This window comes from Quercus suber, unplaced genomic scaffold, assembly GCF_002906115.3.
Source record: "Quercus suber isolate HL8 unplaced genomic scaffold, Cork oak 2.0 scaffold_542, whole genome shotgun sequence".
In the NCBI taxonomy this organism is placed as follows: Eukaryota; Viridiplantae; Streptophyta; class Magnoliopsida; order Fagales; family Fagaceae; genus Quercus; species Quercus suber.
The window spans coordinates 127,268-140,119 of NW_027069990.1; the positions used below are offsets into that span (position 1 = coordinate 127,268).

Sequence of the window (12,852 nt, forward strand, 5' to 3'; positions counted from 1 at the left end):
CTTTTTTAGAAAATATTTTTGAAAAATAAATTATTTTCTTAGAAAACTTAAAAATTGAATCAAACATAACACAAGTATATAGTTTTCAAGATTATATATATTCTGATACGTGCATGGATTGAGTAAGTTGCATGGGTGCGGTCCCTGTAGCGAACGTGTAGAAGCTCTACTATTTGTGTTAAGCCAGTTGCTGTGTTTAAGGATTTTTGTTTCTTTTTTTAAGGGTTTAATAAGTTTTTTTTTTCCAATTTTTAATCTATACTGTTAATAAGGATTTTCTGTTTGGTTTTCAACATTTTGAGTACTAAATATCCTTACACAAATTCTTAAACTCTCTAAAAATACCCTTACCTTTGTAGTTAAATAATTTTAATTAAAAAATACAACTGGTTAAAAGAGTAATTTACTATTCTTAAGTTTTAGGCTTTTTTCTTTTATCTTCTCCATTCAGCCTAAAACTTATGATTCTATCTCTATCTCATTATTAACATAATTTCATGTTACCTTACCCCTCTTTCTATATATATATATATATATATAAACGGTTATTTATATATCATTTTTTAATATTATAACACTAAATCAAAAATATAAATACATAAAAAAATATTATTATTACACGCACAAAGTACGTGTGAAAATTCTAATTGTTAATTAAGGAGGTTGTTATCTTGACCGAGTCTCTTGCAGTGTTTTAAAAAGGTAGTTGTTAATTAAGGAGGTTGTTATCTTGACCGAGTCTCTTGCAGTGTTTTAAAAAGGTTAATGTAATTTTGACCAGGGGTAACAACTTGACCGAGTCTCTTGCAGTGTTAGTTATCTTGACCAGGGGTAACAACTTGCTTTAACAATAAACTAGTGATAAACTAACTAACCTTATCACATGCGCTTTACATTTGTGATGACACTCTTTTATTTATTATTATTTTGAGTTTAATGTAATTTTTCAATTTGAATTTATCTATTTTTAGTGAAGTTACACATGAATGACTTTTTAAGAAACTAAAATTTAGGATTTGAATTTGAGTAAATTGTTAGATTTAGTGTGTGCTAAATTTTAAGAAAAATGTATTAAACGTATGTGCGATATATTTAAATGATATTCCTAAAAATTAGAATACTCTCTATTTAAATATATCGCACATACGTTTAATACATTTTTCCTAAAAATTAACACATACTAAACTCATCCTAAATTTTAGTTTCTTAAAAAGTCCTTCCTTTGTAACCTTACTAAAAATAGATAAATTCAAGTTGAAAAATTACATTAAACTCAAAATAATACTCCCTCCGTCCCAATTTGTTTGTCTTGTTTGAAAAGTCAAAAATTTTAAGAGAACATCATTTATTGTCTTGTCTGCCTAATAAAAATGTCTAAGTTTACAAAACTACTTTTAAATAAATTTATCAGCATTTAAAAAAAATATATAGTTATTCTTAATGAGGCTACTAAAAAGGTGCAACAATTAGATTATTTTTTAAATATTTATTAGTTTTCTTTTCAAATAGTTTTAAAAATAAAGTAGGGGTATAATAGGAACATTAGTAAATTAATTACTTTTATTTTTAGACACAGGATAATATTTTGAAACATCCCAAAATAGAATAGAAGACAAACAAACTGAATGAAGGAAGTAATATATAAAAAGAGCATCATCGCAGGTGCGCGTGTGATGAGGCTAGCTATTATTAGTGGTTTATTGTTAAAGCAAGTTGTTACCCCTGGCCTGTATAAAGGTGGTGGTGGTATTCTTGAACTAATTCTATCATTTTATTTTTTAATTGTGTTCTTTACAAAGATAACACCTTACTAAGTTAACTTTACATCCTCTGACCAAGTTATTATAGATTATTCTCATTGGCATTTCACAACATATAGGACACGATTATTCTCATATTTCCCTCTTTTATCTCTTTGCAGGAATGGCCAAGCTTCAACTTTTCTTTCAAAGCTTGATTGTAATTCTAGCTGTGCTTTTCCATCTCTCTCATGCTGATGTTGGCACAGCTGCCCATTATAGAACCCCATATTTACGTAAGTGCATGGAATTGGACAAATGTGGCTCCAAAAAATAATTAACTTCCGTAACAGTTTTTCAGAACTTTGAAATTTACTCTGATTTTGGCACACAGCCACAGCCTGTTACGGAAATGATGCTACACAGTTCCCCTCGAGCAACCTGTTCGGTTCGGCCGGCGAGGGGATATGGGACAATGGTGCCGCCTGTGGGAGACAGTATTTAGTGCGGTGCATAAGCGCGGCTCACCCTAGAACTTGCATTCCAGGCCAAACAATTCAAATAAAGATCGTTGATCGTGCACTCAGTTCAGTTTCTAGGCCTTCCCGGCATGGTGCTACCATTGTTCTTTCTAAAACTGCATTTGGGATGATTGCCAAACCTAGCGCGACTGGCATTAACATAGAATTCACGCAGTGAGTCTCTATATTATTGTCTTTCTTCATTTCCACTTTTCACCATTATCCCTTTAATTTTTCTTTTGGACTTTATGGTTTTCAATTTTTTTTTCTTGTTCATATTGTATTTCTTCCCCTATATCCAATCTCTCATTTCCCTTTCCTTAAAATTGTCTTAATGGAGGAGGGGACTGTTTTGTTATTCTTCTTGACATTGGAAAATTTTATTTGATTTGCAGGGTTTGAAATGGACGTACAATATTTGATTAATAAGGTGGGAGAGCCCATCATTATTCTAGACAAGTGCAGAGGAAAGGGGTCGAGAGGAAGGTGGGAAATTTCCCCCTTGCTTGCCCTAAGGCCTAAATGTACTAACATAATGTGTTTCTTCATCATTTTTTTTATGTATTTGTTTGGTGTATCTCTTTTTTCATTTATACAATAAATGGACTTATTTTTTTTATATGTAAGCGTCAGTTATAAAAAAATAAAATAAAAAATAAAAGATAAAATCATTAGTATTTTATCAATATTGTCTTTTAAAGTTCAAAACCTATTAAAAAAAAATTAGAAAACATATTAAGAACCACGGATTTTTAATCGTAAAGTTAAAAAAGCATTATTATTACCTGCAAAGTGGTAAAAAAAATCTCGAATTAATAATTTAATGTAATAAATATTACATTATTAATACCTAATGAAATAATTTTTTCTTCATCAAGTTAGTCCATATCCTTTACACCATATGACAATTTGGTCTCTAATATTTTAATTATGTCAATTTAGTCCTTAACTTTTTCAGTGCTGTGTCAATTTAGTTCCGATCATTATTTCTTAGATGGAAAAATCTGATATGTCAAATGGAATAATAAAAAATGATTTTTCATGCCACATCAACTACAACCTGTACTGGCATGTTAATATATATATATATATATATATTTTTTTTTTTTATAACTCAAATTTTATGTACTCAAATTATATCACCCTTAAATTTGTAAACCACTTTTCAATTTGGTTTCTATTCTTTCCAATTGTGTCAATTTGGCCCTTAACTCTTTTCAGTGTCATATTAATTGGTCCTTATTGTTACCCCTAGATGAAAAAATCTGAAGTGTCAAACGGAATAATAAAAATGATTTTCCATGCCACATCAACTGTAAACTATACAAAGAAGTTTTTAGNAAACAACAATCATGAAATTCACATCCCAGGAATTCCTAGTGCAACTACTTTTGAAAGACTCAATTTTTGTTCTTCAAACAACAAGTCTCTTCTTCTGTGGTCTAAGGAACTCAAAAAGTGGTTTAGCCATTGTAGAGCCATAGTTATGATCTAGGACATTGGTTACTGGAGAGAGAGAGAGGAGAGAGAGAGAGAGAGAGAGAGAGAGAGAGGAGAGAGAGAGGAGAGAGAGAGAGAGAGAGAGGAGAGAGAGAGAGAGAGAGAGAGAGAGAGAGAGAGAGAGAGAGAGAGAGGAGAGAGAGAGAGAGAGAGAGAGAGTAATAATAATAATGAAATCCAAATGAATGGTAACTGTATATATTTACACAATAAATAATGAAATCCAAATGAATGGTAACTGTATATATTTACACGGTTACTATAACTCAAATGTAGATTCACAAATTTTATACATGCTGATGTGGGTGATTTTTGGGTTGAATATGTAAATTGGCCACTTTTGTATTTTAGATGGGGCTAATGTGAGTGCTCTAAGTTCAAAGGTATTATGTTGTTTGTGAAGCTATGAATTGTTGTATAAAAGTATAAATATGAATATTAATATATACCAGTGTAGTTTGTAATATGTTTGATCTTACTTTAATCGCTATAAAAAATAAATCAAAAACTAGGTTATAGTGGCTTGTTCAAGCGGAGAGTGAGATCTTCACAAAACTAAATAGTGCAATTTTCTCAACAAGAAAATCACTATTTTTTGAAAGATGGAATTTGGGATCGATGTAAGGCTAAGTAAAAGGTGAGAGGGAAAGAAACGATAGCTACAGCCACATGTAATTAGAATTAAGGCATAATTATATGAAACTAGCATGTAACTCATGCTTATGCACGGGAATGATGAATTGTAGTAGTACTATTAGTTCAACTAAGACATTTGGAGGTACTATAATAGTTTTTTCTTGCAATTTTCATGATATTGGTTATGCCAAATTTCTCATTATATTACTATTATGTATATAATATTGAAAATCATTATTAGATATACATATACAATATCAATTCACAATTATTGTCTGTAAAAATTTTTCTAAATACAACACAAAATAAAAGAATAAACTAGTCCAATAATATCTCTTAAATTAAATGGGGATAGGTGCATAAGATCGTTCAGCTCAATTACAATTCATTACATTCAAGATCCAAGCATACAAAATATCAGAATAGAAATAGTATAAAAAAAAATATGCTCATTAGTTCAGAGAAAAAATAACAGCAAAAATCTAAACAATTTGATTTATTTGGAAATGTAACAAAAGCAGAATTCAATTTTGAATCTAATTAAATTTTCTCTAAGTATTGGTTAAATATATATATATATATATAATTAGGTTTTTTATGGTTTATTTATATTGAACTCCTCGTTTTTTATATTGAATTAACTCAGTTTGCACAAAAATTAAAAAATTTACGTTAGATGAGACATGTGGCGCCAAAATTAAACTTTAATTGAATTCCAATTTGAAACCTAATTGAATTTTCTCTCAACTTTGCCTATATATATATATATATATATGAGGTTATACTTTACAATGGATTGCTCCAATGAGAATGCAAGATTCTGACCCAAAAAAAAAAAAAATCTCCAAATATCAATTTAGTAAAATTCATTAAGCCCAGCAATTTTTTTTGTTTTTTGTTTTTTTTGTTTTTTTTTTTTTTGGTTGAGAAGACAACAAAATTAATTTGGTTATTCATAACATCACATTTTTCACTGGAATTTCTTCAAAACTCTTATATGCATAACTAAACAAACTTATACTGCACAAATTACAAAATCAACACCGTTCTTTCAAATTATAAAAAGAGAAAATTTCACTTTATAGTAACGAGATTCTGCTTCATGCTCAATTTCATGAATGTATACAATCTGAGTCATATGATTAACATTGAAAAATATTATCAGTAATTTTACTAATAAAAAATATGATCAATTATTTATTTATGAAAAATATTATCGCCGGTTTAATTTTTAGAAGAAAAACAAAAACAGACATATATGGCCATACCGCACAGTAAAAGCATTATGCTTGTGAGTTTTGATTTCTATTTAGCATTCAAATTGGAAAACAAAAATATATGAAGTCTAATTAAAAATTCAAAAGATCCAAAAACATTGGGTGAAAAATGTTAATGTACGTTTTCCCTCTCATTCCATACGTTATCATCAGTGGCCAAATCAACGTCTTAGTTGAGAAAGGAGGAGATGGGCAAGTTTGAGTAAAAGTTGAGATGAAACAAAAAAAAAAAAAAAAAAAGGAAGCCAACCTTATGGTACGTAGCTAGTCAAAGATGCTACTCGATACTATATCGTATCGGCCAGTACAATCAGTATTTTCCCTACCAGAGCTTAAAACGATATTGAAACACATGTGTTTCGTTCCGGTTCAATTACCAGTTATACCGAGTTGTTTCGACTATATCAGATGAAATATCATATTTCGGCCAGAAAAATCATATTGGACTGGAACATGACTTTCAGATCAGAAGGAAAGAAAAACTTTTAGATCTAGTATCTCTTCCCTCTTTCAGTTACATATTAACTTCCGGTCTCTCACTATGCTGTTGCCGCCGCTAGAAAATCACCACCACATTGCCGGAGTCCCATTCACTAATCTCCTTCTCCTCCCACTTCTTCTTCATTAAATAACCCAGAACCTCTTTCTTGGCTTTTGTTTTGTCTTTTTTTGTTTATGTGCTTGACAGCTTTACCCAACTTTTACTACTAATACTAGTTAGGGCAGCACGTGCAAGGCACGTGCTTGCCGTGGAAAAAAAAAATACTATAGTAATTAAAGTTAATTCTAGATTTTATTTATATTACAAAACAAAGATATATAATTTGATTTTTAAAATATATAGAGATTTACATTAATCAAAAGAGACATTAATTTTAAGAATTTTGATAATTATGTCATAAAAAGTTAATCTCATTTGTTTAAAAATTTTGATCAACCACAAAGTTAGGGTAGCTATTTAACATATAAATATGTATTTAACTATAATAGTTTTTAGTACCTACTTGCTAAAGACAATATATCTATTCTCTAAAAACTTCTAAGAATGGTAATGAACATCATCATCTTTCAACAATAAACAACTAAGTTTTGTTAAGAAATTTAAAAAAATAAAAAATAAAATAAAAAAGAAGAAGAAGAAGATAACAAAAGGCTTGTGTCGTTAAATATCAACATTCTAACTTTCTAAGAATTTTTATCATTTAAAACTTAAAATACGTAAAGAAAATTTTTAAGATGTTAAAATTTAGCATGAGTAATTTAGACATTACACAATAAAATATTTTAAGAATCATAAGTTTTCATTAGGGTTTAACTGAGAGAATAAAAATATGATATATTTGCTCTTTGCCAAAATATTAAAGGAAAAATTGCATGATTTTAAAGTTTAATGAAGAATTGCAAACTACCACAAACATAAAGGATGAATAATGTTTTTCTTCTAAGTTTTTGTTTTTGTGTTCAAAACTACGTGTTTTTACTTGAAATAGTGTGTAAAGAAAAAAAACATATAAAAAGTCAACCCAAAAAAATTGTATGTGGAATAGTGAATTTTGGTTCAACAAAGTTGATTAAACCAACAAAAAATTTCTAAAAACACAACAGAATGACACAACATTTTCATAATACTTTTATAATTTTGTTATATTTTATTTTAACTTGTAAAGAATTGACAGCTCAGCAGTTTTGAAAATATTGTGACAACATCTAGATGTCTTAAGATTTTTCGCACAAAAAAAATGTTATATCCATAACATTTTTACAACAAATTAATCATTAGTAGGTTACTATAAGTTGTTATTGGTGGACAAAAAAGTAATTTCATTGGTAAGTTTAAATTAGAACCAATAACGATTTATCATATTTGATTTGTTATGAAAGTATCGTGAAAATTATTGTGGACAAACCAAAAATAATATAGCAGATATACTACAACTTTATGCATTCACACAAAAAAATCTTGTAGTTCATATCACTGTGTTGAACCAGCTGCCCTTATAATTTCATTCCACAAGACTATAGATCTTCCTGAAGTCTCTAATAAAGAAAATCTATTCTTTAAGATATTAATTTCAAAGTATTTACAACTGTGTTTTGATTGAAATGTATAGTCCTGGTTCCTTTGTGTGGATAAGAGTAGCTTTGAGCTTTAGATAAACACAGTTGAGAGTAGCTACTAGGATATAAGTTTACTACAGTTACAAAATTATCTGCCTTTTATGTTCCAATTCCTTTCTGTTCCCAACAAAAGTTTAGCTCAGAAGTTAAAAATAGACCAATGCAGGTTGTATTAATATCATTCTTGTGAATTTGAAATAAGCACCCTATTTTAGGCAGAAGAACGTGTATTCTATCTCTTTAGAGTATAAAAGTTTAAAGTGCATATAATCTGAAATAAGCATGATCACATTATCTAAATTCTCATTCTGCATGTTAATTCATCTTTAATAGAAAAGATCATTTAAATTGAGAATATGACAGCATTGCAAGTGATAATTGGACAACAATGACCAACTCCCCAACCCCCCCCCCCTCCCCCCAAAAAAAAAAATGCAAAACAACAACTCCTCTCTATACTACATCAATTTTAAAGGGACACCTGGAGTGACTTGTCCTGTAAAGACTACAAAAATATGTTTAGATCTTAAGGATGTTCTTCAATCTTGTGTTGGCATAAGGCTACTAAAGAGTCATTTGCTATGTCATGTGCAGAGGCAGGAAGAATTGACTATAAATCTCTAAGTGATGAAGAATGGAAGAAGCGGCTCACAGGGGAACAATTTTACATTACTCGTCAAAAGGGGACCGAGAGAGCTTTCACTGGGTATGATCAATACAGACTACTGGTTAACTTTTTTTCTCACTGCATTTATATATTCTTACCTTTTTCTGGACAAAATAATTGCTGTTATTGTGAACAATTTGACTTCTTTTGATGCTTCCAAAAGCCCACGTAGGATGCCGTGAATGCCTCAGACTTGATTGTGAAAAATAAAAATTCTGGGATAACTGTATATCGAATTATGACATCATTAAAAAAAAAAAACTTGCCAGTCAAATAAGACACTATAGGCACTAGTGGTTACCTGTTGACAATAATGGGAATTCCAATTAGTTCTTTGATGACTCTGAGGGGTAGATGAGAGGAAGAAGAATGGAAAGAAGATTGTCAAATCACCAAGGGTCCTCCCTTTTGGGAAATGATTGAATTGCTGAGGAATAAGAATAGCAAAAACCTCCAAGCCCTTGGAGTACTTCTGCATATGGTTTATTGGGAGAGAATCTGGAGGTGGCTCATCCATTCAGTTATGAGGCATGTAGTTTGGGCCTATAGTACAGATATGGAGTTAGCAACACTTTGATTACCACAATAGTTACTGGAGGTTTTGTTTGTAGAGAAACAGGAACTAGTCAAGGGCCTTGATTCACCCTTTTGTAGATGATGTCTGGTCTTAGAATTGAGCAGTTGCAGCGACACACATGAATGTAAGCCTATACTTGCAACAGGATGGTATTCATGCATGTACTAAAATGGGTTGATCCTACTCTGGAAAGCCACTATCCATTGCCCACAATGTTCTTTATAAATCAGGAGAGCCTTACATGTGAATCAGCCAGTTTCCAGAGAGAGGCTTACATACTTGGTTGACAGGAGATGCTGCTTATGCTGTATGCATAAGGAAAGCTGGAGCTAATGCTGTCAAGGCAACTGCTTCTTTTGATGTACCATTTGTCTTATTCATCTTCTATTTTCCTTTTCATGTTCAGGGAATACTGGAACACCAAAACCCATGGAACTTACAATTGCATATGCTGTGACACTCCTCTATTTGAGTAAGTTTTCAATTCTCAATGAGACTTCTTTGTAGAAATAAGATGTTTTGCTCACTCAACTTTCTCCTAAACTGAGTGATATGAATTCTCTCCCTCAGATCATCTACTAAATTTGATAGTGGAACTGGCTGGCCTTCTTATTACCAACCTATAGGAAGCAATGTAAAATCAAAGTTAGATTTGTCGATTATTTTCATGCCTCGCCAGGAAGTTCTGTGTGCTATTTGTGATGCTCATCTTGGCCATATCTTTGATGATGGTCCACCTCCTACAGGAAAGCGTTATTGCATCAATAGGTAAATATTTCTGTCCACAATCTGTTTTATTTTGCTCCCCTATATTCATCATTATAGTGGACCCAATGTTAAATATGGCTATTTCTGCAGTGCTTCCCTGAAATTGAAACCAAAGCAGTAGAGAGGGGCATACAAGCAAACCAGAAAGATATTATTGTTGAAGTTGCATTGTATCCGCTCATTCTCTAGCCCCTGCTCTTTAAGTCTGGTGACAACTACGTAAGCTTTTTATTTTTTATTTTTTTATGAAAGACTTGTAACTTTATTAAGTTGAAGAGAAATTCAATATATCTTGAGCCAAAGCCAACTCAATGATACCCGGATTTTCCTCCACCCAAGTTACATAATTACCAATCCCCTTGGCATATTGAACCAAAATATGCACTGGTTTATTATCGTCTTGCTTAACATGTGAAACTTGTATAGATCAAAAATCCTGTAATCTATGACAAATACTATGTTACAAATGGCTACTTGTGGACTGCTCAAACCTATAATTGCATTGGAGACCAGTTGTGAGTCACATTCAAAGTGTGCATCCCAAATGCCAACATCCCAAGCAAAATCTTCAGCTTCCTCCAGTGCCTTCACTTTAGCTTCCAACGACCCCAGCGTGTAATAAAGCTTCTTGCTTAATGCCCGCTATGACCCTACCTTCTTGGTGGATGATAGAATATAAAGGGTTAATTACAATTAGACACCTAAACTATAGGGATATTTGGAATAAGTACCATAAATTTCAAAATTTTGCAACCAATATGCTAATCATGTATCATATATAATTTATTAAAGTCAAAGCACAATTAGAATCCAAATCAACTCCAAACTAGCTTCTAATCGTAGTCTAATTTTGTGCAAAGTGTCCATTTTAATTTTTTCAATTTTGATCCCAAGTAATCCTAATGCTTAGCATGAAAGTTAGGATGACCACTTCACTCATTTAGGTAAAACCGAATCAAGGTCTTCTATACCACTCTCTCTATTCCACTCCATGTACCACGATTTAGAATCAACCATCTGTCAATTAATACCTAATTTTCTGGCTTTTATTTTACTTGCCAAAAATAAGAGAAAAAAAAAATACCCAAAGAATTCCCAACATTTCCAACCTCCAGCAAAACCACTAGCAAAAGAACCACAACAACAATCACCCTTAATCTTTAGTTCTCTAACCCAAGCAAGCCACACGGCCAAAAGAACTCCATTGGACATTCTCCAACCCAAGAGAACCGATTTGATGGCTACATAGGGGTCGCCAATTGAATCAGCCCCTAAACTTTCAGAAGTCAAGCGGCAACTTCGTGACTACAATAAAGGTGGGCACATCTGAGCCAAAGTGAGATTGCGACACCATTGCTGCAATGCTTAGGCAAGAAGATGAGGAGCAAGGCAGAGGTGGTGATGGTGGTCCTAGAGGAAGCGGATTCGACAACAATGGTGATGGGATTGGTGTTTATGGCAAGAAAACAGGGAGGTGGAGGTGGTGGCATTGGCAGGGTCAATCTAGTACTAGAAAGGATGGTGGTGGTTTCTCTTGCTTGTGGTGGTGGAGCTAAAGGAGATGACATTTTCGTTTTTCTCTTATTTTTGGCAAGTGAAATAAAAGGCAAAAAATTAAGTATTAATTGACAGATGACAAGTTATAATTCATGGTACATAGAGTGGAATATAAAGAGTGGAATAGAAATTGTTGATTGGGTAAAACCACCTTATACGCAACCTAAATTAGTATAAAAATTAGCAAATTAACAGATAACTATTCACCCGAAATCATGAGAGCATTATAAATGTGCAACCCTAAAATATGAGAGCATTAGAATGCCAAACTAATCTCCACCAATTTACCTTTGGCAACTTGTATCCAATTGCACTTGTAGTTTTAAAACTTATTTAATGACATGACTCCAAAGGAATACAAAGAGTTTGATCTGTTTTAACTCCATGCAGCAAGCCTCTCACAATATGCGGGACCCACTAATATGTGAGGCTCATTGTTGTGAGAGGCTCGTTGTGTAGAGTTGAAACACAAAATACTTTCACTAGTTTCACCAAGCACCATTTGGTATAATCCGGTAAAACTAACATTAATACATTATGTATAAATCACCTTTTTTTTTTTTTTTAACTTTAATTTTATCAAAGCTTTATTGCAACAAAAGGAAAGAACATATAGGAAGTAACCTCCCCTGAAATAACTTTGGCTAAACACAAGTGGCAAAGCCTTCCTTAAAATAAATAAATAAAACCAGATATAGAGTTCTTAAGATGAGAGTCCATCTAGCCATAACATAAGCAGCCTTGTTACAATCATGATTGACCCGACTAATATCTAAGAAACTAGTGTCCATTTGAGAACAGTTTATTTAGCTGAAACTGAAATCTTTTTGCAGAAAGTACTGTAGATAAAGCTAAAAATTAGCTGAAATAGTACAGTGAGACTCATAAAGAGTATCAAAAAGTGCAATAAGACCTATGAATAGTAACAAAAATGAACTAAATAGTAAAAGAAGCTACCAATATAAGCATCTCAAACGCAACCTAAATTGCAAAACAAGAGTTTGAACTTCATTTGCAAAATTAAACAGCTTTCAGGGGATTCGCTGCTTGGGAGTTATGATTGCATCAGTGTAGGTTTTAGAATCACTATTCACTCTAACATTATGCATATTTAAGCAACTTGCCAATTGCCGAGTGAATTGCTTCTGCCTTGCCTGGATAGGACGTTGGCGTTGACCTTTTTTACATTGGCAAACATCAAAGCCCTTCTCTAGTCTCTACTAGTTCCCTCAGAAAAGAAAAAGACATATAAGTCTCTTCAATTTTCTTTTTTAGTAAGTAATATCAATGTATTAATTTACCAACTTTCTTATAAAAAGTTTAGATAATACAAAAGGTTCAAACTAACAAAAAGATAGGGTCAAAGAAATTTAGCATTGTAAATGATTGTTCCGTATATAGATTTTTTTTTAATTTCACTCTAGTTTAAAATTACTTTCATACTATTGAAAATATTTCACTCAAGAGCTTTGTAGCTCAATCGACACTTTTT

The 12,852-nt window shown here is 31.8% G+C and overlaps 2 protein-coding genes across 3 annotated transcripts; both read left to right on the top strand.

Moving 5' to 3' along the window:
* The first annotated feature begins 1,634 nt into the window (after positions 1-1,634).
* On the top strand, positions 1,635-2,879 carry LOC111988345 (EG45-like domain containing protein). Of its 2 annotated transcripts, none has more exons than XM_024020133.2 (4): positions 1,635-1,737; positions 1,922-2,035; positions 2,134-2,434; positions 2,656-2,879. In XM_024020133.2, exons 1-4 carry the CDS (start codon positions 1,674-1,676, stop codon positions 2,660-2,662), a joined length of 486 nt encoding a protein of 161 aa, XP_023875901.2. In that variant the 5' UTR covers positions 1,635-1,673; the 3' UTR covers positions 2,663-2,879. The 2 variants fall into 2 exon arrangements, with proteins under 2 accessions (XP_023875901.2, XP_023875902.1); XM_024020134.2 differs by having other exon boundaries at positions 1,735-1,814.
* Positions 2,880-8,357: 5,478 nt separating this feature from the next.
* Positions 8,358-10,136, top strand: LOC136061028 (peptide methionine sulfoxide reductase B1, chloroplastic-like). The gene is made up of 4 exons (XM_065764153.1): positions 8,358-8,497; positions 9,442-9,507; positions 9,606-9,803; positions 9,894-10,136. Exons 1-4 carry the CDS (start codon positions 8,373-8,375, stop codon positions 9,922-9,924), a joined length of 420 nt encoding a protein of 139 aa, XP_065620225.1. The 5' UTR covers positions 8,358-8,372; the 3' UTR covers positions 9,925-10,136.
* Positions 10,137-12,852: the final 2,716 nt, after the last annotated feature.